Source organism: Hemiscyllium ocellatum, chromosome 37 (genome assembly GCF_020745735.1).
Source record: "Hemiscyllium ocellatum isolate sHemOce1 chromosome 37, sHemOce1.pat.X.cur, whole genome shotgun sequence".
NCBI classification, from domain to species: Eukaryota; Metazoa; Chordata; class Chondrichthyes; order Orectolobiformes; family Hemiscylliidae; genus Hemiscyllium; species Hemiscyllium ocellatum.
Window position 1 is genome coordinate 19,012,369 of NC_083437.1, and position 25,869 is coordinate 19,038,237.

At 45.7% G+C, this 25,869-nt stretch overlaps 1 protein-coding gene across 1 annotated transcript; it reads right to left on the reverse strand.

Annotated features, from left to right (window-relative positions):
* Window positions 1-13,139: 13,139 nt before the first annotated feature.
* On the reverse strand, window positions 13,140-24,828 carry LOC132833746 (leucine-rich repeat-containing protein 38-like). Its single transcript, XM_060852273.1, has 2 exons — window positions 24,190-24,828; window positions 13,140-13,422 (listed from the first exon to the last, which is right to left on the reverse strand). Exons 1-2 carry the CDS (start codon window positions 24,806-24,808, stop codon window positions 13,175-13,177), a joined length of 867 nt encoding a protein of 288 aa, XP_060708256.1. The 5' UTR covers window positions 24,809-24,828; the 3' UTR covers window positions 13,140-13,174.
* Between the last annotated feature and the right edge of the window lie 1,041 nt (window positions 24,829-25,869).

The window sequence follows — 25,869 nt, forward strand, 5'->3', positions numbered from 1 at the left end:
AATAGAAAGGGTTTGGAGAGATATGTGCCAAATGCTGGCAAATGGGACTAGATTAATTTAGGAAATCTGGTCAGCATGGACGAGTTGGATGAAGAGTCTGTGTACATCTCAATGGCACTGTGCCTCATCTCTCAAATTTCTTCCGTCTTCTCCTGAAGTGGGTTACCCTTAATCGAATATGGCTATACCTCACCAAAGGTCCAAGCCTTCCAGCATGATTCTGGGTACTAATCTTTAGAAAGCTGACCAATCATGAGAGGTGCATCATAGCTGAGCCCTATCCCATTCTTACCCAATAATAAATGCAACATATTTCTACTTGTATAGTCTTTCATGAGCTTAGATGCCCTAGAGTACCCTACAATCAGTGAAAGTGTAGGTCATGGTTGTAATGTAGCCAGCTGTTCATTCTTAAAGCATATACAAACAGCACTATCATCATGGAGTGCTGGAGTCCATTGCTCGGGAAATAGTAGCAGGATATGTAGAAAATCACAATACAATATGGCAGAGTCAACATGGTTTTGTGAAAGAGATGTTGTGTTTGACAAATGTATCAGAGTTCTTCAAGGATGTAACAAGCAGGTTAGAAAAACAGGTACAGTAAGTGTAATGTTTCTGGATTTCCAAAAGGCATTTGATAATGTGCTATGTAAAAGGTTACTATGTAGGGATGATAAATAGCATGGATAGAGGATTGAATAATGGAGAGAAAACAGAGAATTGTGCCAAATGGATTGGGGAAAACTGCCACAGGGATCAGAGCTGGGTCTTCAATTATTTATGAAGCATACTAATGACTTGGATAAAGGAACTGACTATGTTGTAGCCAAATTTGCTGACGATACAAAGATAAATAGGAAAACAAGTTGTGAGACGAACACATGCAGTCAGCCAAGGAGTAAGAGAAGGGCAAAGGAATTGGCAGCAGAATAGAATGGAAAAGCAGAATATTACTTAAATGAAGGGAGTGTTTGCAGAGCTCAATGGGTAACATATAGGTCTCCCTTGAATTAGTATGCATGTATGATGAGTGATTAGGAAGGCAAATGGATGTTGGGCATCATTGAGAAGTGGACAAAGTATAACAGGTGGGAATTCCTACTGGAACTGGACAGTATATTAGTGAATTACACTATTACACTAGAGTCTTGTGTATGGTTTTATTTTCCTTAGTTAAAGAAGGATATACTTGTGTGAGAAACAGTTTAGAGAAGGTGTATGATAGGCTGATAACTGGAATAAAGCAGTTGTCTTATGAGGAAAACATATACACTTTGGAGTTTACAAAAATGAGAGGTGATCTTATTGAAACAATTGAGACTCTGAGGGGGATTGTTGGGTAGTGCTGTCTGATCATTTCAGCACATTAGACCTCAGCATACTGAGTGGGCATGCCCCGGAGAGCAGGGGTGGAGCATTCCTCAATATGAACTCTTTCCGATTCTTTCAGATGAATACAGGACAGGTAAATGCTGAGAGGATCTGAAGACGTTTCCTGTCATAAGGGAGGGTAGAACTGAGGGGAGTAGTTTAAATAGGCAGGAGTCCCACTGAAGATGGAGATGAGATAGGAATCCTTCTTCGCCAGAGAGGAGTGGTGGCTCAGTTATTAGATAACAAAGCTGAGCTGCATAGATTTTCGATTGACAGGGGAGTCGAGGGTTATTGATGGGAGGGACTGGCAAGAAAGCAAAGGCCACGATTAATCTGCTTATTGTCATTAAATGGTGGAGCAGGCTGGATTAGCTCAAGGGCTACTCCTGCTCTTGTTTCTTATGAGCAATGTGATTATAATTAAATCTGTTTTAAGCTCTGTCTAGGCTATCAAGGAGAAGAGCCTTCGTCTGTGTGTGTGCATATCCATGAGTGTGAGTGTGTCAGTGACTGAACAAGCGACTCTGTGTGTGTGAGTCTGTGTGCCTGTATGTGCGTCTGTGTCTGCGCGTGTGTGTCTCTGTGTGTCTGCTTGTGTGTCTGTGTGTGTCTATGTGTATATATGCATCTGTCTGTGTGTCTGTGTCTGTGCATGTCTGTGTCTGTGTGCCTATGTTTGTATGTGTATGTGTGTGTCTGTGTGTCTGTGTGTGTGTGTGTGTCTGTGTGTATGTATTTGACTGTGTGTGTGTGTGTGTGTCTGTGTCTGTGCCTGTGTGTGTGTGCGTATGTTAGAGAGCGAGTGAAGTGGAGACCCCAGATGACAAGACTGTAGTGCCTCGAAAGTCACCCACCCCTCACCCTCACTTGAGTTAAGTTTGCAAATTGAACCTGGAATTGTTCTGATGTAGTTTTAAGCAGCGTCCTCTCTTCACCCTTCTGTTCATTCTGACATGCTTGAAGTCTGTCACTTATCTCAGACAGAGGTCAATGTCTCAACTGCTCCTACCCCACTGAGGTGAGCCCGGTCAGAAACTTTGGGTCTTGTTGAAGCCTTTTGGAGATGTGTAAATCCTGAGGGCTATAGATAAGCTGAATGGCGGGTTGCTATTCCCTGTGGTGGGTGATTTCAAAAAAAGACAAGATTGGCAACTTGTTTTGCACAGAGAGTGGTTTGTGTGCCAGGGGAAGTGATGGATGCAGATACAGTTATAACATTTAAATGACTTTTGATTATGTTCATGAATAAGAGAGGTTTGGAAGGGTATGGGCCAAGTGCAGGCAGGTGGGACTAGTTTAGTTTGGGATTATGGTTGGCACAAACTGGTTGGACCAAAGGGTCTGTTTCATGGCTGTATAACTCTATGTGTGAACTGGTCTTCTCAGCTGAGCTAACCAGAGTCCATGTGCATGTTGGCAATATTCCGTTAATTCAACAACGCCAGCCCAGACAAACAGGACATTGAGTAAAGAACCTACAAACGGACCCCACCACCAGTGATAAATTTCCCTCCCCACCCCCATCTGCTTTCTGTAAAGACCATTCCTTCCGTGACTCCCTTGTCAGGTCCACGTCCCCCACCAAACCACCCTCCCCTCCGGATCGTCCCCTGCCACCACAGGAATTGTGCACACCTCCCTCCTCACCTCCGTTCAAGCCCCCAAATGAATTTTACCTGCACTTCCTCAGATGGCATTCACTGTATCTGTTGCTCCCAATGTAGTTTCCACTACACTGGAAAGGGCGGCACGGTGGCACAGTGGTTAGCACTGCTGCCTCACAGCGCCAGGGACCTGGGTTCAATTCCTGCCTCAGGCGACTGACTGTGTGGAGTTTGCATGTTCTCCCTGTGTCTGCGTGGGTTTCCTCCGGGTGCTCCGGTTTCCTCCCACAGTCCAAAGATGTGCGGGTCAGGTGAATTGGCCATGCTAAATTGCCTGTAGTGTTAGGTAAGGGGTATATGTAGGGGTATGGGTGGGTTGCGCTTCGGCTGGTCGGTGTGGACTTGTTGGGCCGAAGGGCCTGTTTCCACACTGTAAGTAATCTAATCTACACTGTGGAGACAGGACGTCTAATCGCAGAATGCTTCAGAGAACATCTCCAGGACACCCGCATCAATCAACCCCACTGCTGCCTTGTGGCTGAACATTCAACTCCCCCCTCCCACTCCACCAAGGACATGCAGTTCCTCGGCCTCCTCCATCATGACATCCTAACCATCCAACGCCTGGAGGAAGATCAACTCATCTTCCACGATGGGCCCCTCCAACCACATGGCATCAATGTGGACTCCACCAGTTTCCTCATTTCCCCTCCCACCCCCACTTTATCTCAGTTTCAACCTTCCAGCTCAGCACCGCCCTCATGACCTGTCCTTCCAGTCCATCTTCCTTCCCAGCTATCTGCACCACCCTCCACTCTGACCTATCACCATTACCCCACCTCCAACTACCTATCGCACTCTCAGCCACATTGTCCCCAGCCCCACCCCCTCCTCGTTTATTTCTCCACCCCCTCAGCTCACAAGCCTCATTCCTGATGAAGGGCTCTTGCCCGAAACGTTGACTCTCCTGCTCCTCGGATGCTGCCTTCTCCAGCATCTGCAGACCTCACTTTCTCCTAGAACAGAGAGAGATACTCCACCTCCAGCATCACTGCTCTGTTGATGTTTATGATCTTTGCTGAAAGTCACTCTGCCCTCAAATCCACTCAGCTTTCAGGGAATGAGTAATTTGCCGTGCTTGATGTGAAAAGGTTTATCACACGCTTGGCTTTGGCACAGACAGTACTTGTGTCACTGTGCCCTTCATATGTGCCATCGAGATGCCCTCAGTTCTTTCTGCGATAGAGACTATCCACACACTGCTGACATTAAAAAGAATTAACTTGTTCGCTCCCGACAGACCATTGAAATGTGTAGCAGTTTGCTCATTTATTTGTTATGTACTTCTCCTGTAACTGCTCATTTCCTTTCCTTCAGCAATATCTTCCAAACCCACGGCCACTTCCATCTAGAAGGACAAGGGCAGCAGATACATGGGAACACTACTCCCTGCAAGTTCCCCTCCAAACCATTCACCACCCTGACCTATTCCTTCACTATCGCTGGGTCAAAATCTTAGAATTCCCTCCCTAATGCCATCATGGGTGATCCTACAGCATGTGGACTGCAGCAGTTCAAGAAGGCAGCTCACCACCACCTTCTCAAGAGCAACTTAGGACAGACAATAAATGCTGGCCTCGAATTGTGTGAACAAATTTTAAAAAAAGTTGCATTCTGCTCCTTCTCTCCCCTTTCCCGGGGCTAGGGTCCACAAGCATAGGAATAGTCTGGAGCATGGTAGAAATTTTCACTCTTCATATATGATCCAAGATACTCAGTGATGGTAAACTATTGGACCGTGATGAGCATCACAATCAAGTGTTTGTTTTAACCTCTACACACAGAGTCATAGGGTCATAGAGATGTACAGCAGGGAAACAGACCCTTCAAGTCCAACCCGTCCATGCAGATCAGATATCCCAACCCAATCTAGTCCCACCTGCCAGCACCCGGCCCATATCCCTCCAAACCCTTCCTATTCATATACCCAACCAAATGCCTTTTAAATGTTGCAATTGTACCAGCCTCCACCACTTCCTTTGGCAGCTCATTCCATACACGTATCACCCTCTGTGTGAAAATGTTGCCCCTTAGGTCTCTTTTATATCTTCCCCCCTCACCCTAATTTTATGCCCTCTAATTCTGGACTCCCCAACCCCAGGGAAAAGACTTTGTCTATTTATCCTATCCATGCCCCTCATAATTTTATAAAGCTCTAAGGTCACCCCTCAGCCTCCAACACTCAAGGGAAAACAGCCTATTCTACGTCTTCCTATCGCTCAAATGCTCCAACCCTGGCAACATGCTTGTAATTTTTTTCTGAACCCTTTCAAGTTTCACAACATCCTTTCGATGTTCAGTTCAGCTCGAAGCCAGACCATGTACATGCACATTCTCTAAAAAGGGTTGCTGGTCAGCACTTAGGAGATCCGCAGCTGATTTTCTACCCTGCTAACAAGGTTTTTAGATTAACTGTAGGCAGTCTCTGAGATCAACATAAGCAGGCAACTTGAATTTAGAATAATGAATCACAGGCAGTGAGTTACAGGCAGTAACCAAATCAAAGCAATAGGGAAGATAATATTGGAGTAATGGAAACGCAGGTGTGAGTTACAGATTTGAGTCTGTGGAAGGGTTGTGTGGTTTATATATAGAATAATGGGCACCCAGGAATGAGTTATTGGAACAGGGAAATGAATGAAGTGTTTTTGCTCTTTTGTTGCCCCTGGTCTGGCTGAACTTGTAGAGTCATAGATCGGGGCAGCATGGAAACAGACCCTTTGGTCCTACTCATCCATGCCAACCAGATATTCTAAATTAATCTAGTCCCATTTGGCAGCACTTGGCCCATAACCCTCTAAACCCTTCCTATTCATGTATACATCCCAATATCTTTGAAATGTTGTAATTGTACCAGTCTCCACCACTTCCTGCAGCAGCGCATTCCATACTCGCACTATCCTCTGTGTGAAAATATTGCCCCTGAGGTCCCTCTTAAATCTTTCCCCTCTCACCTGAAACTTATGCCCTCTAGTTTTGGACTCCCCCACCCTGGGGAAAAGACTTTGTCAATTTACCTGATCCGTGCTCCTCATAATTTTATAAACCTTTGTGTTTCAATAAGACCACGTTTCATTCTTCTAAATTCTGATGAAGTTAGACTCAGACTGCTCAGTCTTTCCTCATAAGACAATCACCTTCAATGCAGGTGTCAACCTAGTGAGATGTTTCTGAACTGTTTCCAAAGCAAGTAAGTTCTTCCTTTAAAAAAAAATGGAAACCATTACTGCACTCACTCCTGACACCAATTCCCTATACATGATAACATACCACTTATCCTCCACTCCACTTCCCCTTGCAACTAAGGCCTATTAAACAGGCCTACCTTTCACTGATTATCCTTATTTGCTAACTTCCTTTCCCTGCTTTGGTTATCGTTATAAACTGTCAAACCCCGACTTCTTCCAGCATTGAGGAAAATCCATTGGCCTGAAATATTACTCTGATTCTGAGATTAGATTAGATTCCCTACAGTGTGGAAACAGGCCCTTCGGCCCAACCAGTCCACACTGACCCTCTCTGAAGAGTAACCCACCCATTTCCCCTCTGACTAATGCACCTAACACTATGTGCAATTTAGCATGGCCAATTCATCTGGCCTACACATCTTTGTGACTGTGGGAGGAAACCCACGCAGACACGGGAAGAATGTGCAAACTCTACACAGGCGGTCACCCAAGGCGGGAATCGAACCCAGGCCCCTGGTGCTGTGAGGCAGCAGTGCTAACCACTAAGCTACCGTGCCATCCACAGACACGGCCAGACCCCTGTTGAGTATTGCCAACATTTAAAAATTTTATTTTAGATTCCCAGCATCTGCAGTATTTTAGTTTAATATCCAATCACTTTGTTTTCTCAGCATGAAGTGGCAGTGTGACTAATTACACACAACATATAAACTCTTCTTGTTTCAGTTTCCTGCTGTTTGAGTGACCTTGTCTCACTTACAACTGTTTTGCATGTTGTGCCCTGGTACTTAAACACAGAGTTAATATCTCTGACCCAGACAGGAGTAAATGTGAAGCTAGGATTACTATATGAGCATGCTAACCAGCAATGTTAGGCTTGCAATCCTCGATCATACAGGAAAATACACCCAGATCTTCTCTTGAATTTCAGAAGCAATCGGGGTAAATGAACTCCGTGCCGATCAGTGAAATTATTTATGGGGCATCTCAGTGAGATCGTGTTCCCAGTCATCTCCTCTCACTTAATTACAGCCTCGACCAACAGAGTGGAAAAATCAGCATTTAAATTGTCTTTCTCCATGATTAATTTTGCTGTATGTAAGTAACAAAATCATAGATTTGACAAGCACAGAAACAAAGTATTCAATACATCATAGTTGAGCCAGCTGTTGATAGAGCTGTCTAATTTGTTCCATTACTCTGCTCTTCCTCAAAGTCCTGCACTTTCAACTGCTTCAAGTAAATACCCCATCCCCTTTTTAAAGTCATAATTAATCCTGCTCCCCCCACCCATTGAACAACAGTAAGTGTTCTGTCATGTTTTTTTTAAACAGTGTGGGAATAGGCCCTTCGGCCCAACCAGTCCACACCAACCCTCTGAAAAGTAACTCATTTCCCTCTGAGTAATGCACCTAGCACTATGGTGTATTTAAGCATGGCCAATTCATCTGGCCTGCACATCTTTGGATTGTGGGAGGAAACCACAGCACCCAATGGAAACCCATGCAGATACGGTGAGAATATGCAAACTCCACATAGTCGCCCAAGGCTGGAACTGAACCTGGGACCCAGGTGCTGTGAGGCAGCAGTGCTAACCACTGAGCCACTGTATCTGGTTGAAGTATTGGTACTGGTTCTGAGCCCAAATAAACAATTAGATTATTCTAATTTCAACCTGTTTAGTGAACATGCTCCGTCATAGAGCTATCTAAATGATCTTATTTAGAATAGCAATAACACTGATATCATTGCAGAATAACTTGCCACTGATATCATTATGGAATACTTGACAATTTAACCAGTTATGTCATAACAGAAGCCACCTTATCACTAAGCAATTGCTATCATAACAAAACACTCCCAAGTTAAATGTTTATTGTGTTAAATAATTGATGTCATATTCCTTGTCACAAAACCAGTCATGCCTTAATTGGAGATCCTTTATGAATAAGTACTGTAAACTTCATACTTTTAAGATTTTTATGGCTAAACGAATGAAACCATAAAGGTTCATTGTTTGACTTTCTACTGATCGGAATGGCTGGAATATTTTGACCTGTGAATTTGAATTTAGGTTGGTTCCTTTTCATCTCATTAATGAACCAAGTGGCCATTTAAATGTCAGCTAGTCAGCCTGATTCAAGATACTCCCACAATCATCTTCTCTGTGGTCCTCACCTTGGGGAGATCGATGGAATTTCCAGACTTGACCATTCTAATATGGCTAAACACATTCTGGAGAGGAGGAAGAGAAACATTTGCAGAAATTAAGTCATGGAATAGAATAACAATTTTGAATCAATGCTCTGGTTAAAATGGGGGGCACGGTGGCTCTATTGCTGCCTCACAGTGCCAGGGACTGGAGTTCAAATCCATCCTCAGGTGGCTGTGTGGAGTTTGCACGTTCTCCCTGTGTCTGCGTGGGTTTCCTCTGGGTGCTCTAGTTTCCTTCCACAGTCCAAAGATGTGTAGGTTAGGTGCATTTGCCATGCTGACTTGCTCATAGGGACCAGGGATGTGCAGGTTAGGTAGATTAGCCATGGGAAATGCAAGGTTACAGGGATGGGGGTGGTTCTGGGTGCAATGCTCTTCAGAGGGTCAGTGTGGCCTCAATGAGCCAAATGGTCTGATTCCACACTGTAGGGATTCTATGTTACCCACAGAATCATTCTTTTGTGACTTCAGCCTGTACAAAGTGTTCAGTAATCAATGAACTGTCACGTAAGGATTGGAGCAACCAATTTGTGAAGAGCAAGACCCCCACTCAGTAATGAGAGGGATGAATGTTAGGCATTTATATATTTATATCAATACCAGGGCAAGTGTGCAATACTCTTTTGAATGTTTTTGATTTGTCTAAGAAGACAGATGAGATCTTGGTTTAGCATTTGATCTGAAAAATAGGACCCCTGATGGTGCAACACTTCCTCATTCCCAACATAAAGTGTTGTCTGTATTATGAATTTAAGGGGGTTACTTTAACCCAGTGAAGCTGATGGCATGGAGCGACCTATGTTCTTACTCTCTGCTGAAAGTGCTTTCCACTGAAGGCAAGGAAGGTCAAATCTGATGGGTCGTGAAATGGCTGTCTGATCTGATTAGCTTAGAGTGCAGTGCGAACCCTTACCTTTCTGACTCAAAGATGATGGAGAGCCTAACTCACTGAGCCAAGATAACCTTGTGATATCTAACCTCATTCAACTGAAATACTGATCCTCTTCTGAAGAAGCATCTAACCTGACACCAGCAATCATAATTATTGTTATTCAGCAACACTGAGGGCGTCGTGTGAGTGCGGACGTGCTCTAAGATTGTGGGCGGCACGGTGGCACAGTGGTCAGCACTGCTGCCTCACAGCGCCAGAGACCAGGGTTCAATTCCCGACTCAAGCGACTGACTGTGTGGAGTTTGCACATTCTCCCCCCCACAGTCCAAAGATGTGCAGGTCAATTGAATTGGCCATGCTAAATTGCCCGTAGTGTTAGGTAAAAGGGGTAAATCTAGGGGAATGGATGGGTTGCACTTCGGTGGGTCGGTGTGGACTTGTTGGGCCGAAGGGCCTGTTTCCACTCTGTAAGTAACCTAATAATCCATTCCTGTTGTAAGCCACCCCTATGTTATCAAATGGCAGTGCCCTGATCAGTGAAGTATCACTCTGTAGACTTTGAGACCTAAGTTTAGGTCCCTCTCACTGGATCTCATGACTGCCCAAGGTGGAAGAGATGAGGAAGCTCACAGTCTCCAGGAGCCAGTTTGCAAGGAGATTTTGCATAAGTTGCAGAATAAAGATGTTTGAAACAGTTCATTGGGGTGTGAGTGCTGACTGAGAAAAACAACCAACATTGGCCAAACAGAATAGTCGCAAGGGCAGCAGAAGTGGAAGCTGAGAAAGGGTTTGTATTGTGTCACATTGTATTTCTGGGAGGGGCTGAGGAAGTGGGGGAGACAGGGCCCAAAAGCACTGGGGCTGAGGTTTGATATTTCAGCACGATACGGAGAACGAGAAGTATGACAAGGAATCTAACATTGGCTGACCTGGTAAGAACATTACATTTCATCTTTAGTTGGAGGCAGTTGCTGGGAGCTAAGCTGCTGGCATTGACCTGTAACCCTGTGTACGATGTACGTGTAAATAAAGAGTAGCTTAGTGACAGGATTCCAGCCTCCTTGAAATTATCTCAACAAGAAACGCTGTTCACTTCCTCATGTCACCTTTGGCAGAACCTTCATCTTCTGGAAATTCTATCAAAACTCTTTGTGATTTTCAAATCCTCTGTGAATGTCCCCCCTCACCTTCTCTGCTGTCAGGAGATCAACACCAGCTTCTTTTGTCTCGCCACATTAGCTAATTAGTGCTGGCAGCTCGTCACTTGCACTTAAGTGAAGCCTGACAACTGAGATTGATCAAGCCTCCTGCTGGTGTCACTGAGTCCGGGGTGGAGTGGAACTGATACAGCCCATCACCCAATTGACCTGCAACAGAGGTGAAAATTAACGAGAGGGCAGCACTCAGAAAGGTGCCCTCTTAGAGCACAGTATACTGCAGTCTTTGACCTGAGAAACACCAGGAAATTGTGCCCATCTGAAACAGACTTCAGATCTCAATTGCCCTTCAATGCTTACTGCCTTACAGTGCCACAGCATATGTTCATTACTGTATAACATCCTTAAAGTGACAGACCCAGCTTCAACTAGCCTTAGTCCCAGATTACCAAGAATCAGGGTGAGTATGTGGGGTTCAGCTATAGATCAGCCAAAATGTAATTAAATGGAAATACAGGAGCAGGGGGAGGCATGTAGCACCTTCAGCCTGTTCCAACATTCAGCAAGACCATGGTTGTTCTACATCCTAATTGTATAAACCCACCTTTGTCTAATATCCCTTCATCCCTTTGGTTGTAATAATCTATTAATCTCAGGCTTCAAATTAACAACTGATATTAAAGAGATTTATTAAAGAGAGCTCCAAATGTCTTTATGTATTGAAGTGTTTCCTAATGTCACGAAACCGTTATGCAAAATACTGCTGGCTGATAGAAACAGTTTCACTATCAATCCTATCTATTTTTAACATCTTGGAAACATTGACCAATCAACTCCTTACCTTCTAAATTCGGGGAAACACAACGCTACACGTTCTGAGAAAATCTACATAACAATGGCCTATTCTTTCTGCTTGACAGAAATTATCTCTGTCATGGCAAAAATGGCATTAGAGGCCAAAACTTTGGAATTCTTGCCTCTGAATACAGCACTTCCCAATTTCAGGTGGGGGTGAGTAGATTCAGACTGAGTTATACCCATTCACATTTCTGGAGTTAGCTGGTCATTTACATCATCAGCTGCCTCTCCTGAAGTGGGATATTGAAATTCCTGTAGTGTGCATCCTGGACTTACGAAGAGCAGCTCTGAATATTGTATATTCACTGGGATAGCCAGGGTACCCCTTTGGAAAAGTAAAGTACACCTTCTAATATGGTCTTTGTGGTGAAGGGAAATCAGGTGTCCTTGGGGAGGGGGGAGGTGTGGTGAAGGGGGAACAGGTGCTTTTGTTTTAGGTGTCTGATACTTGTTGGTATCATTACAAGTAGAGTGGAATGTACCTACAAATGCATTAACCCATTGGAATGTCAAGCTGACAAAGAACTTCTAAAGAGCTGTCAAAGAACTGTCAAGGTGTCAAAAGTTTCAAAACCTTGTCAAATGTGAAAGGGACTTGTCAGGGCTGTCAAGGCATATAAACCTCCAAGCCTTTCCATCTTTGAAAAAAAAGTGTGGAGAGTTACAAAAGCATGGTTGCTTTCCATTTTGCCTGTCTTTTGCCATTATCTTGAGAATTTCCATTACTAGATGACTGCAGCAAGATCAACTTCACAAGGATCTATTATCTGAGTGAGGTGCCTTCCATTTTACAGTTTGATTGATAGACACAAATGGTTTTTGATTCTTGTATATAGGACTTTGAATGTCAATGCTTGTTGCAAGAATATTTTGTTTAAAGTTTTTATTTAAGTAAAGGATTTAAATGTGGTAAATGTGTTTGATGAATCAGTGTTTTTTTTTGTCAGCTCTGTATGGCTGCCATTGGAGACATTAGGTAATTTGGCATGGGATATGAAAGGTCCATTTGTAGTAGGTGAAGGGGTATGGTTTAGCACGAGTTGCCACTTTTGGCATAAGGGTTATAAAAGACAATGGTCAATACAGTATTGCAGTTATGAGGTAACATGCGAGAGAGTAGAAGGGTATAGGGGTTAGCAAGAGTGTGGAGTGTGTTTGGGAGGGAGGAGATATTAGAAATCAGGACTGGAGGGAAGATTTTGGTTTCATCAGGTTTTTTCGGGTAATCTTCTAGTTAGTACCAGTGCATACAGGCAGATCCTGTGTCCAACCTCCACCCACAGTCAGCAGCTTCCACTCTGAGGTTACCTAGTCTGCTCCCAGGGCACCCTAAATCCAACCTCCCAGGAAATTTGTTGTCAGGTGGAGCCAGGAAATATTCCACGTTTGTGATCCTGACCTAGTCAGGATCAATCTGTCATGGACAATATAGTCCTTCCTGAATGTAGCACTTGGAGTTGTTCATGGTACTCCATGTATCAACATACTAGGGGTCTGCTTGGCGGAAACATGACTTTTATTCCCTTGTTGTCTAGTCTTGAAGATAATAAAGACCATCATTCCATTAATCTGTTAGAGGAACAGGCTTAAGAACAGGCTTAATAGCCTAATCTTGTTCCTACATTCAAGTATATGGAGGGCAACCTTAACTAGAAAAACAAATTCATTTTAATATTTTCGTCTTTATCAACAGATGCATATTTCTTACTAATCAATGCATTATATAATGTGCAACTGTATATTTAAGTAAAAACACAATTCCTCTGCAAATGAAAAACGTAGGAATAAAATGATGAGTGTTCATTTGGTGTCTGTTTCTTTCTATTAATGATCCTCTTCATCATCATCACTTTCCTTGAATAATCCCAGTCTCTGGAAGCATTGAACAATATTGGCCAAGAAGAAGCTTGTTGTAATGGCAGTGATGGAGACACAAACTCCAGAGAAAAAGATAATCAAGTAGTCTGTCAGAGTCAGTGAGAACTCGCACTCTGTGAAACTGTTGTCGGATAACTCGTTGAGTGTAATCTTCCTCATATCCCTGGGCAAGGAACATTGGATTGCATCAAAGCCTTGAAGAAATGAATATAGATATTGTTTATACAGCAAGCAAAATGTCAGCAACTCATCAAATCTGCCCTCAATCCCTTGTGTCCCGAGAATTGCCCAGGGAGTGTATCTGAGCCCACCCACTCCCTGGCTCCTGACTCTCCCACACCAGAAGTTCACTAACAGCCCTCATTTCTAATATCTCCTCCCTCCCAAACACACTAACTTTATTACTGTGTCAATAACAAAGCTCAAAACTCCCACCTTCATGGCTTCTTGAGAACAGGAAATTTGGACCTGATCCAAAAGATAGCAAATTGGCACTTGTGACTTTTACGTTTCCAAGTATGTGTGAAACCATCTCAGAGAAGGATAGAATGGGGGATGGTTCACCCACTCTCATCTTACTGCATTAATACTCAGGAGAAAGTGAGGACTGCAGATGCTGGAGATCAGAGTCTAAACGTGTGGTGCTGGAAAAGCTTAGCAGGTCAGGCAGCATCTGAGGAGCAGGAGAATCGATGATTTGGGCATAAGTCTTTCGCCAGGAATGTGTGGAGAGAGGGGGGCTGAGAAATTTATAGGAAGGGAGAGTGCGCCTGGGAGGAAGGTAGCTTGGAAGGCGATAGATAGATGCAGGTGGGGGCTGATGGCAGTAGGTTAGAGCGGAGGGTAGAGAAGATAAGTGGGAAGGAAGATGGACAGGTAGGACAGTTCAAGAGGGTGGTGCCGAGTTGGATCTTGGATGAGGTGAGTGGATGGGAGATGAAACTGGTGAAATTGATGTTGATAGTATGTGGGTCAAGAGTCCCATGGCTGAAGATGAAGTGTTCTTCCTCCAGACATCGGGTGACTTGGATTTGGTGGTGGAGCAGGGCCAGGACTTGCATGTCCTTGGTGGAGCGGGAGAGGGGGTTGAAGTGGACAGCCACAGGGCATTAGGGTTGTTGGGTGCGCGTGTCCCAGAGATGTTCCCTGAAACATTCCACGTGTAGACGTCTTGTCTCCCCAATATAGAGGAGACCACATCAAGAGCAACCAACACAGATGATGAGATGTTTAGATGTGCTGGAAAATCTTTGTTGGATGGGGCCTTGGACGGAGGTGAGGGATGGAGGTGTGGGCGCTGTTTTTACACCTCCTGCAGCAACAAGGGAAGGTGTCGGGAGTGGAGGGTGGGTTGGTGGGGGTGGGGGATGGGGGTGTGGACCTAACGGTGTCGTGGAAGGAATGGTCTCTGTGGAATGCAGATAGGGGTGGGGAGGGTCTGACTGTAGATGGCAGAAATGGCAGAGGATGATGTGCTGTATCTGGAGATTGGTTTGGTGGAAGGTAAGGACCAGGGGAATTCTATCCTCGTTGTGGTTGGAGGGGTGGGGTTCAAGGGCGGAGGTGTGGGAAGTGGAGGGCATTGTTGACCATGTGGGAGGGGAAATTACGGCCACTGAAATAGGAGGCCATCTGGGAAGTTCTGGAGTGGAATTGCTCCTCCTGGGAGCAAATACGGCGGAGGAATTGGGAGTGAGGAATAGTGTTTTTACAGCAAGGGTGTGGGCAGAGGTGGGTTTGAAGTAGATGTCCGTGTAGAGTCAGTCACCGGAAATGGAGACAGGGAGGTCCAGGAAGGGGAGGGGGATATTTCCTCATGAAGGCTCATAAAGGTAGTAAGTTTGATTTGTATCCGAGCCCTTCTCCATTGTCTTGGGTCTATAAAGACAGGTCTGGGCAGTTTTCTACAATCTTTCATTGCTCAATGCTAGTAACATGTCACTGTGTATATTACTCAAATCAGGGAACCCTGCACAATAGACGTTTCATCCTAACAAGTCCACACCGACCCACCAAAGAGTATCCCACCCAGACCCATTACCCAGAATATTCCTTATTTAACCCTGATTAATGTACCTAACCTACATATCCCTGAAAACAATATGGGCAATTTTAGCATGGCCAATTCACTTGATCCGTACATCTTTGGATTGTGGGAGGAAACCAGAGCACCCAGAGGAATCCCACACAGACACGGGGAGAATATGCAAACTCCATACAGACCGTTGCCCGAGGCTGGAATTGAACCCAAGTCCCTAGCGCTGTGAGGCTGCAGTGCTAACCACTGAGTTACCGTGCTGCCCATGGGAGGTACCTCTCTCTCACATCAATTGCATTACATCATCATTAAAGTGATCAGAAAGTTAATTCTCTGAGTAAATATTTACATTTGCTAATTTAATTGTTTATGGAGCATATTAAAAAAATGAGGAAGTTAAGTGGAAAATGTGGGACAGGGTACTGGGAAAATCTTTCTCAATTGCACCTGTATCTGAAGAGGTTAAAGGCATCGCTTCAGTGAAAGCTGATCTGCCAACAAGTGTTGATTGACTCTTAACTGAGTCTAATTCTGACATTTTCCAATGTGAACACACAAAGTGTCAGGTTAGGAGAATCACATTCAATGGAAAAACAAACCAGTGCATTGTTCCCACCATCAGATACTCTAAACACCTGGACATGGCAACAGGATAGAAGCTTTTTTCATTCAGTAACTAAAGAAAAGAACAAAGAACAATACAGCACAGGAATAGGTCCTTCGGCCCATCAAGACAGTGCTGACCCATGATACCTTTCTCAACAAAAAGCTTTTTGCCTCCACACGCTCCATATCTCTCTATTCCGTGCCTATTCATATATCTGTCAAGATGCCTCTGAAACATTGACATTGATTCCACCTCCATCACCTCCTCTGGCAGCATACTCTGGGCACTTACCACCCTCTGGGCAAAACACTTGCCTCTCACATCTCCTTTAAACTTACTCTCTTTTACCTTAAACCTATGCCCCCTAGTAATTGGCTTTTTCACCCTGGGAAAAAGACTCTCCATCTATCCATGCCTCTCATAATTTTGTAAAATTCTATTAGTTATCACCCTTCAAGTGAAAACCAACCAAGTTTGTCAAAGCTCTCCTCATAGCTAATACCCTCCAAGTCAGACAACATCCTAGTAAGTTGTTTATGTAGCTTCCACATTCTTCTTGTACTATGGTCACCAGAATTGTACACAATGGAGGAAGAAGAATCAACTGGTGGTGAACGCTACCACACCTCAGGTGAGGGGAGAGGGAGGTTCCTTCCCAGTACTCTCAGCCAATGCAGGAATTGAACCCAAGCTGTTGGGATTGTTCTGTATCACAGGCCAACCACACATCCAATGTTGCTAACCAGCCCCCTTTGCCCAATCAGTAGGCATTACATGTGACCCAACCCCCCCACTCCCACCATGACCAAGCAGCTGAGGGATGTTTATTTTCTAAACATCACACAAGAGAATGGTTACTTGGGGCACATTTGACATGAGCGAAGGCAAAAGGCTAAAGCAATTAACATTGGGTCCAGCATCAAATTGCTGCAGGGCGGCCATTAGAATCATGGGAGTGCTCGCTCCTGACCATTTTTCAGAGACAGCGGGCTCTGTAAAATCCTCCATACATGAGGGGCTGCCTCCTGAAATTGTGCCTGTCCAGTCTAGGTCTAAATTTCAGGTATATTGGACGTGGTTGACATTCCAGCACCAGCCACCAGCATCTCTGGCTTCTAATTGGCCTAAAGTTCTCAGCAGGGGGTTAGCTCTGCAGCACACTTCCCCCTTCCCTACTCCACTCCCCCCAACCCGCATCCCTCACAAGCGTCAAGGACGGCCTCTCTATTGCTTGATTGGATTGTTGTTCTGGAAGGTCTTCCCCAAAGGCAGCAATGTGAGTCTCTCAACAGTTTCCCAGATGGCAGCTCACTCTGTCACCTCCACAAGATCCCACCTGATTGTTTCAATGTGGTTCTGATTGGCCTCTCACCTTCTTGAGCTCTTACAGTACTCTGCAGCTTCTAACTTAGAGCTAGTCCCAGAGGTCCCTCATCCCTGTGCTCACTGACCTACAGGCTCCCTGCCTGGTAAAGTCCCGATTTTAAAATTGTCACTCTCATTCTAAAGGCTCTCCACTGTCCCACCTGTCACTATCATTGCAACCTCCTCCAGCCCTGCAACATCCCGGAGGCACCTACAATCATTCAGTTACAGCCACCTGAACATCCTTGATCTTAATTGCTCAAACAGTAATGGCCATGTCTTCAGCTCCCAGAACACTAACATCTGGGGTTCTGCCTTTCTCTTTCTTTAACGACACCTGAAGACCACCTAATGGCGCTTTTGGTCACTGGTCCTAATAACTTCTTAAATGACTTAGAGTCAAAATTTGTTTTACAGTACTTCTGAGACGCCTTGGAATGCTTTATTCTATTAAATACTCCACATAATTGCAAGTTGTAGTTTTGATGTGTTTATTTTAAAGAGTGTGTCTTAAATTGGAAATCCTCATGTCCCCAGGACTGACACTCTTCTTCACCTTGATCAACGCAAAATGGTAATGATAAAGTCATTTATCTCCTTATTGATTATCCTGTTAGAATGTGTATACCCTTGTGGACTCTCATCCAGTTAATTGACTCTCATTTCACTCATCCAAGCATCAATCCATTAACTGCTCCACTAAATGTTGCTGTTTAATGTCTCATTATTCATTCACGTCATTGTCTAGACAAGATAAATGTTCTCTTGCATCCATTACTGTGCTTTGTTTTTGAAAATATTAAATGACAGTCCACACATTTTCTACTGTTACCTTTCTTTTTTTCCCTGGAGCTACATATAGTGTGTGGGTGCTTGCAAAGTGCTGAGCATGGGTCCACTCAGGATGTCAGCTGTTCAGAAAGGTAAGTCACTGGGCCACACAGGACAGAGTGTGGGGTTTGCTCCCGTGCTGATTTGAGTTGACTTGTCTCATTCAAGACAGCAGCAAGACCACTTCAGAGGGTCTCAGTGTCCTCGGACTTCTCCTCAAAAATATAGATGGTGAGCACTGGCTGGATTGAATTACGGTGACTCCTTTGATTTCTGCCTGCACTTGGGGGCTGCAATTAGTCTTTGATCAAAGTGCTGGTGAGCCCCTTGTATATTTAAGCTGATCCTCCTTTCCAGTGAATTCAGGAACTGTGTAAGCTGGGTGACTCATTCACTAAAAACCTGGTTTGGAAAACACACACCACCCTTCACCCCAACTCTCTCTTCTAATTCTGGAGTTCCTTCATTAATAACCATTAACAAATTCCTTTCACTCTTTCACAATAAGAAGACTGCAATCCGTAAAGTGTTATTTTAGGAACTGCTCCAATTTTAGCCCATCTCAGAACATCCAAAATGTAAGCATGGGATGGAATCTGAAGCCCTCCCTTTGAGACAGGTTTTGGTAGGGGTATTTAATTAGGTGGGGGAAGGGGGTTTGGGTGATGACCCTGCTACCTCCCCTCCTCTGCCTTGATTTAATCTAAGGGATGACTCAGGGCCAGCCTTCTCCCTGTCAATTTAGCATCCCAAGAGACCAATGAATGTAACATTCACACCACGCAACTGCCTGGCATTGACCATCTCCAAGAAGAGACAATCTAAGTGTTACCCCTTGACATTCAGTGGTATTACCATCAGTGAATCCCCCACTATCAACATCCTGGGGGTTACCATTGACCAGTAACTGAACTGGACTCACTATATAAACACAGTGGCTGCAAGAGCAGGTCAGAGGCTATGGAAGTTGCAGTGAGTAACTCACCTCCCTTACCCACCAAAGCCTGTCCACCATCTACAGGGCTCAAGTTGAGGACTGTGATTAAAAACCCCCACCTCCTTCGATGCATGCAGCTTCAATAACACTCAGGGGGCTTGACACCATCCAGGGCAAAGCAGCCCGCTTGATTGCCTCCACATTCACAAACATCCTTTTCAACTCCCACTGGGGTTCAGTAGCAGCAACGTGTACTATCTGCAAGATGTATTGCAGAAATTTACCAAGGCTGCTCACACAGCACCTTCCAGACCTATTTCCACTTCCACCTCAAAGGACAATGGCGGCATGTCCATGGGAACACCACTATCTGCAAGTTCCCCTCCAAGTCACTCACCATCCTGACCTGAAAATATTCTGTCGTTCCTTCAGTGTCATTGGTTCAAAATTCTGGAATTCCCTCCCTAAGGGCATTGTGGGTCAACCCACAGCAGGTGGACTGCAGTAGTTCGAGAAAACAGCTCACCACCACCTTCTCAAAGGCAAATAGGAATGGATAATAAATGCTGGCCCAGCTAGCAATGGTGTGAGTGGACCAAACACATACCAAGGGACTCATTCCACTATTTAGCCAATGGTGGGTGGGTGTCTCACTGTGTGAGAAGCTGGAAACTTGCTGGTGTATAGGGCTATCTTGGCCAAATGTCTAATCTTTGCATATGTGTCTAGGCCGTGAACATCAACAGGGTGGTCACCTGGGGACTGCATGACATTTCGCTTGATCCTGTTCTTGCTCCATACCCCCACACACAATCACTTTCCGGCTGATCACTAGTTAACAATCAGGAACAAGAACTCTGGCTGATTTCCTGAATCCAATAAAGCTGATAGCAACCCTCCTGCCTCACATGGATGCCTCACTGCGCACTAGCATTTTACCCTCCCCCTGAGAAGGGTGAATGGGGGAAAGAATAGCCATGTTAACATACATGTGCACTGCCACTATAGTTGGTAAAGAGCAAGAACGAGGGGGAAAATGGTAACACCAGATTAACACCCTAGAACTCCAACTCATTTGTAAAAGCCCTTCCATGGGATGTAGGTGTCATTGACAAGGCCAGCATTTGTTGTCCATCCCTAATTGCCCTTGAACTGAATGGCTCTCCAGACCTTTTCAGAGGGCATGTAAGGGTAAAGCACATTGGTGTGGATTTGGAGTCACACATAGGACAGAACAGGTAAGGATGGCAGATTTTGTTCCCTCAAAGGACATCAGTGACCGGATATTTGTGACAATGGATCATAGTTTGATGGCTACTTTTACTGAGACTCATAATTCTTGATTTATTGACTGAAATTAATTTCCACTGCCTTTTTCTGGATTACTAGTCCAATAGCATTCCCATGACTGCACTTTGACCAGAAATATTATCCAAATCCTGTAAAGCATTCGGTTTTAACCCTGTGCCTTCAAAGTACCTGGACAAGCCTGTAGAAGCCCTTTATCTTGGTGCCCCCGGCAGTATTGGAGACCTGGGCATTTATTTCCCGAAATGGGTTGAAGGACTGGGTCAGAAAGTTCAGGGTAAGCCAATGGCCACATTGTTCAGTTGGCTGAATGTGTGTTGCAGTTAAACAGGAACCCGGTTCAAAGCATGAAGCTGCTGAGATACATTTCCGTGTGCAGAAAGCTGCAGAATCAAGATTGTGGTGCTGGAAAAGCACAGCAGGTCAAGCAGCATCCGATGAGCAGGAGAATCAACATTTCAGGCATAAGCCCTTCATTCCTGATAAAGGGCTTTTGCCCGAAACATCGATTCTCCTGCTCCTCGGATGCTGCCTGACCTGCTGTGCTTTTCCAGCACCACACTCTCAACTCTAATCTCCAGCATCTGCAGTCCTCACTTTTTGCCTAGAAAGCTATAGAGACAAGTCACTGAGTATATTAAAGACAGAGATAGACAGGTTCTTAATCAATAAAGAGATCACGGGTTACGGGGAGAAGGCAGGAGAATGGGGTTGAGAAATATACCAGCCATGATCGAATGGTGGAGCAGATTCAATGGACCAGACGACCTGATTCTGCTCCTTTATCTTATTGTCTTACTGAAACTGGTCAAGTGCCTGAAGCCATTCTGTGAATTTTGCCAGTAAGAACAAGCAGGCTAGGTAGCTCTAGGAAGTACCACAGTTGAATCTGACCATGTCCTCACTCGAAGTACATGTATGTACACATATACACACACACAAACAGAGACATACACACACGCATATATGCATGCACTCATGTGGTCATCATGAACCCTGGTTACCACCCATGTGCCCTCACCGCCTTTCAAACCAAAGGTGCTGAGTCCAAAATAAATAACCCTATGCCCACTCTTGTCTCCAAATTAGGTAGCGCAGCAAGAGAATTGAGACCTAACCTTCCACTGAGCCAGTGAACCTTGTACTGCAACCAAACCATCTGGGAATCTCCAAATAACATATCAGGAACTCAGATAGGTGAAGTGAATGGCAGGTCAGATTTGTCTCCTTAACCCTCACCTAGCTAAAACAGGTGGACACAGGTGACATTGCCTTCAATATTCAATAAGCATTTAATACTAACCTGATTTTCCCCAGAACCTCTAGTGAATTCCCAACCTCTAACGGTTTAGTGAATATTAGTTCATTAAGATTGATTTTTTTTTAGTTATACTGCTGATCCCAATGTTGCTGATGGGGACGTCTATGAATTGATGTTTCTGTAGGTAGTCTTCAACTTACAAGGATTTAGAGTCATAGAGTCATAGAGATGTACAACATGAAAACAGACCCTTCGGTCCAACCCGTCCATGCCGACCAGATATCCCGACCCAATCTAGTGCCACCTGCCAGCACCCGGTGCATATCCCTCCAAACCCTTCCTATTCATATACCCATCCAGATGCCTCTTAAATGTTGCAATTGTACCAGCCTCCACCACTTCCTCTGGCTGCTCATTCCACACACGTACCACCCTCTGCGTGAAAACGTTGCCCCTTTGATCCCTTTCAAATTTTTCCCCTGTCACCCTAAACCTATGCCCTCTAGTTCTGGACTCACCCACCCCAGGGAAAAGATCTTATCTGTTTATCCTATCCATGCCCCTCATGATTTTATAAGCCTCTATAAGGTCACCCCTCAGCCTCGGACGCTCCAGGGAAAACAGCTATTCAGCCTCTCCCTGTAGCTCAAATCCTCCAACCCTGGCAACATCCTTGTACTCATTTGATATTCTGGCAAACTTGAATATTTAGAGGGCTGTCTATGAGAATAGTGCAGTTTCAATTAACACAATGATTTTCAGGAATTTAACTGTCAGGTTAATCAAGGACTATCTATAATTGTTAAACTCCTTCCAATGGACTTGTGGAATGCAGCATGCGTTCTCATTTGCGCCTTCTTGTTCCAGGGGGAACTAAAGGGCATCTATTTCACAGAGGGTGGTGAACTCGGCCTGGACAATCACAAAGGCCAACCTCCCATCTACAGAATCCATCAACCAGGCTCCATGTCAAGGAAAGGCTGCCAGCCTTCTCAAAGATCCATCCCACCCTGGCAATGTTTTTCTACAACCTCGAACATCAGGGAGAAGGTACAGAAGCCTGAACACACACACGTTTCAAAACAGCTTCAACCCAACTGTGTTAGAATACTGAATGGACTCACAAACTCTTAACATTCACCTGTACTTGTATTGTTGTTTTTCCCACTGTTTACCTATTATTTACTATCTATGCTACTTAACTCTGTCATCTGCCTGTATTGCTCACAAGACAAAGCTTTTCACTGTGCCTCAGTACACGTGACAATAAATTCAATTCAAATTCAAGTTCTAATTCATCCTAAGCTAAGGACCCTACCTGTCCAGTGAGTGTGACCTCTGCCTTCTGAGAGATAGGTTTAAAACCTATCCTGCCTTAATGTGACTGAGGCAGGTGGGAACCGAACTCAGAGCCCCTGGCCCAGGAATAAAACGTGAAGTCAATATAGTCCCACTCTCTCATCAGAGATAGATGACTTTAAACTGAGCGTCACTATACCTCAGGCAGGTGTCAAGGGTGAGAATGTTGACCCTTCGTGGGTGACCTCAGCTGGGCTGGGAATTGAACCTGCGCAGTTGGCATCACAAACCAGCCTTCCAGCCAACTGAGCTAACTGACCCCCAGGGAGAGAGGAAAAGACATTGAGCCACAAAGTGGCCTTCCTTGCCCTGTTGTACAGATGGGGCACTATAATGAAATAAGTTGAACAGAAACTTACATCAGGAAGTGGAAATGTACAACATTGAAGTAACGTGGTCTGGGGTTTTTTAGACTACTTACAGTGTGGAAACAGGCCCTTCAGCCCAACAAGTCCACACCAACCCTCCGAACGGCAACCCATCCATTTACCCCTTCACCTAACACTACAGGCAATTTAGCATGGCCAATTCACCAAACCTGCACATTTTTTTTGGACTGAGGGAGGAAACCAGAGCACCCGGAGGAAACCCACACAGACACGGGGAGAATGTGCAAACTCCACACAGACAATTGCCCAAAGTGGGAACTGAACTGGGTTTCTGGTGCTGTGAGGCAGCAGTGCTAACCACTGAGCCACCATGCCAGGTGATGATGCACTCCAGCCCCTGCGGTACCCACTGGTCTCGAAAGGTCTTTACCGGGCCAGTGAACTTTCCAGGGACACCTGAGCACAGACATAACCATGAAAGAGGGGCAGACGGTCAGATACAGTGACCCCCTCCACTACCCACTACCTAGCCCAGGAGCAGAGGCAGGAGAAGACCCTCTGCCCTGTCCAAGCACATGTGCATGGGCTGCCGGTAGATCAGGAGCCTGGGGCTGGTATCTAGGCGAAAGTGAGGACTGCAGATGCTGGAGATTAGAGTCAAGATCAAAGTGGTGCTGGAAAAGCACAGCAGGTCAGGCAGCATCCGAGGAGCAGGAAAACCGATGTTTCGGGCAAAAGCCTTTCATTAGGAACCTTGGGGCTGGTATCGACCCTGATCTAACCTCAAACAAAAAAAAATGCTCCAGCCTTGTGATCCAGGAAGGGTGCATTTCCAGTGGATTCCTACTTCCTTGCTTTGGACCATGGGCATTCCTGGGAAGGAGGGAGGTGCACCTGGGGGAAGGGGACAGTCAGATGGCACTCACCGGTGGCGAGGATTTCAGCGTTCGCCCTGAGCCACAGGAAGAGCTGGGCGAAGGTGCAATTGCAGAGCCAGGGGTTGCCCTCCAGGCGGACGGTGCGGAGGGAGGGGAGGGAGCGGAGGGTGGCCACACTCAGGGCCTCTAGCGCGTTGTCGTTCAGCTCCAGCACCTGCAGCAGGTTGAGGTGGAGGAAGGCTCCGTCTTCGACCTTCCTCAGGCGGGGGTTGTGGCCCAGGCGCAGCATGATGAGGCGCTGCGCCGAGCTGAACGCTCCCGGCGCTAGCTGAGCGAAGTTGTTGTAGCTGAGGTCCAGGTAGATGAGGTTGGTGCTGCTGAAGGTGCCCTGGGCGATACTCGACAGCGAGTTGTTGCTGAGGTCCAGGTAGACCAGGTCCCGGTGATACATGAAGAAGTCGGTGGGGATCTCCCGGATCCGGTTGTTGCTCATCAGGATCTTCCTGATCACCAGCGGGAAGGCGCCTCCTGGAAGCTCCGAGAGTCCCAGGTCCCTGCAGTCTATGGTGTGGCTATCCCTGCAAACACAGCCCCCTGGGCATCCCCTGACCACGGGCAAACACAGCAAGAGGAGGGGCAGCAGGTACAAAGCAAGACATGAAGGCATGGCAGGGTGGCAGAGAGCACTGGCAGCGCCTGGGTCATGCTGAGGGAGTGCAGGCAGTGCTGCACTCTGCATGGTCAGATCAAATAGCGAGAGATTGGATCAGAGAGAGAGGTAGCAGGCAGGCAGAGAGAGGTAGCAGGCAGTCAGAGAGAGAGAGAGATAGCAGGCAGTCAGAGAGCGAGAGAGAGATAGCAGGCAGTCAGAGAGAGAGAGAGAGATAGCAGGCAGTCAGAGAGCGAGAGAGATAGCAGGCAGTCAGAGAGAGAGAGAGAGATAGCAGTCAGAGAGAGAGAGAGATAGCAGTCAATCAGAGAGAGAGAGAGATAGCAGGCAGTCAGACAGAGAGAGAGATAGCAGGCAGTCAGAGAGAGAGAGAAAGAGAAAGCAGGCAGTCAGAGAGAGAGAGTGAGATAGCAGTCAGTCAGAGAGAGAGAGAAAGAGAAAGCAGGCAGTCAGAGAGAGAGAGATAGCAGGAGTCAGAGACAGAGAGAGATAGCAGGCAGAGAGAGATAGCAAGCAGGCAGAGAGAGAGATAGCAGGCAGCCAGTGAGAGAGAGAGAGAGATAGCAGGCAGTCAGAGAGAGAGAGAGATAGCAGGCAGTCAGAGAGAGAGAGAAAGAGAAAGCAGGCAGTCAGAGAGAGAGAGTGAGATAGCAGTCAGTCAGAGAGAGAGAGAAAGAGAAAGCAGGCAGTCAGAGAGAGAGAGATAGCAGGAGTCAGAGACAGAGAGAGATAGCAGGCAGAGAGAGATAGCAAGCAGGCAGAGAGAGAGATAGCAGGCAGCCAGTGAGAGAGAGAGAGAGATAGCAGGCAGTCAGAGAGAGAGAGAGATAGCAGGCAGTCAGAGAGAGAGAAAGAGAAAGCAGGCAGTCAGAGAGAGAGAGATAGCAGGCAGTCAGAGAGAGAGAAAGAGAAAGCAGGCAGTCAGAGAGAGATAGCAGGAGTCAGAGACAGAGAGAGATAGCAGGCAGTCAGAGAGAGATAGCAGGCAGTCAGAGAGAGAGAGAGAGATGACTAGAGGAGGGAACTGCGAGGCACCTTCAGGACAACTGGGAACAGTA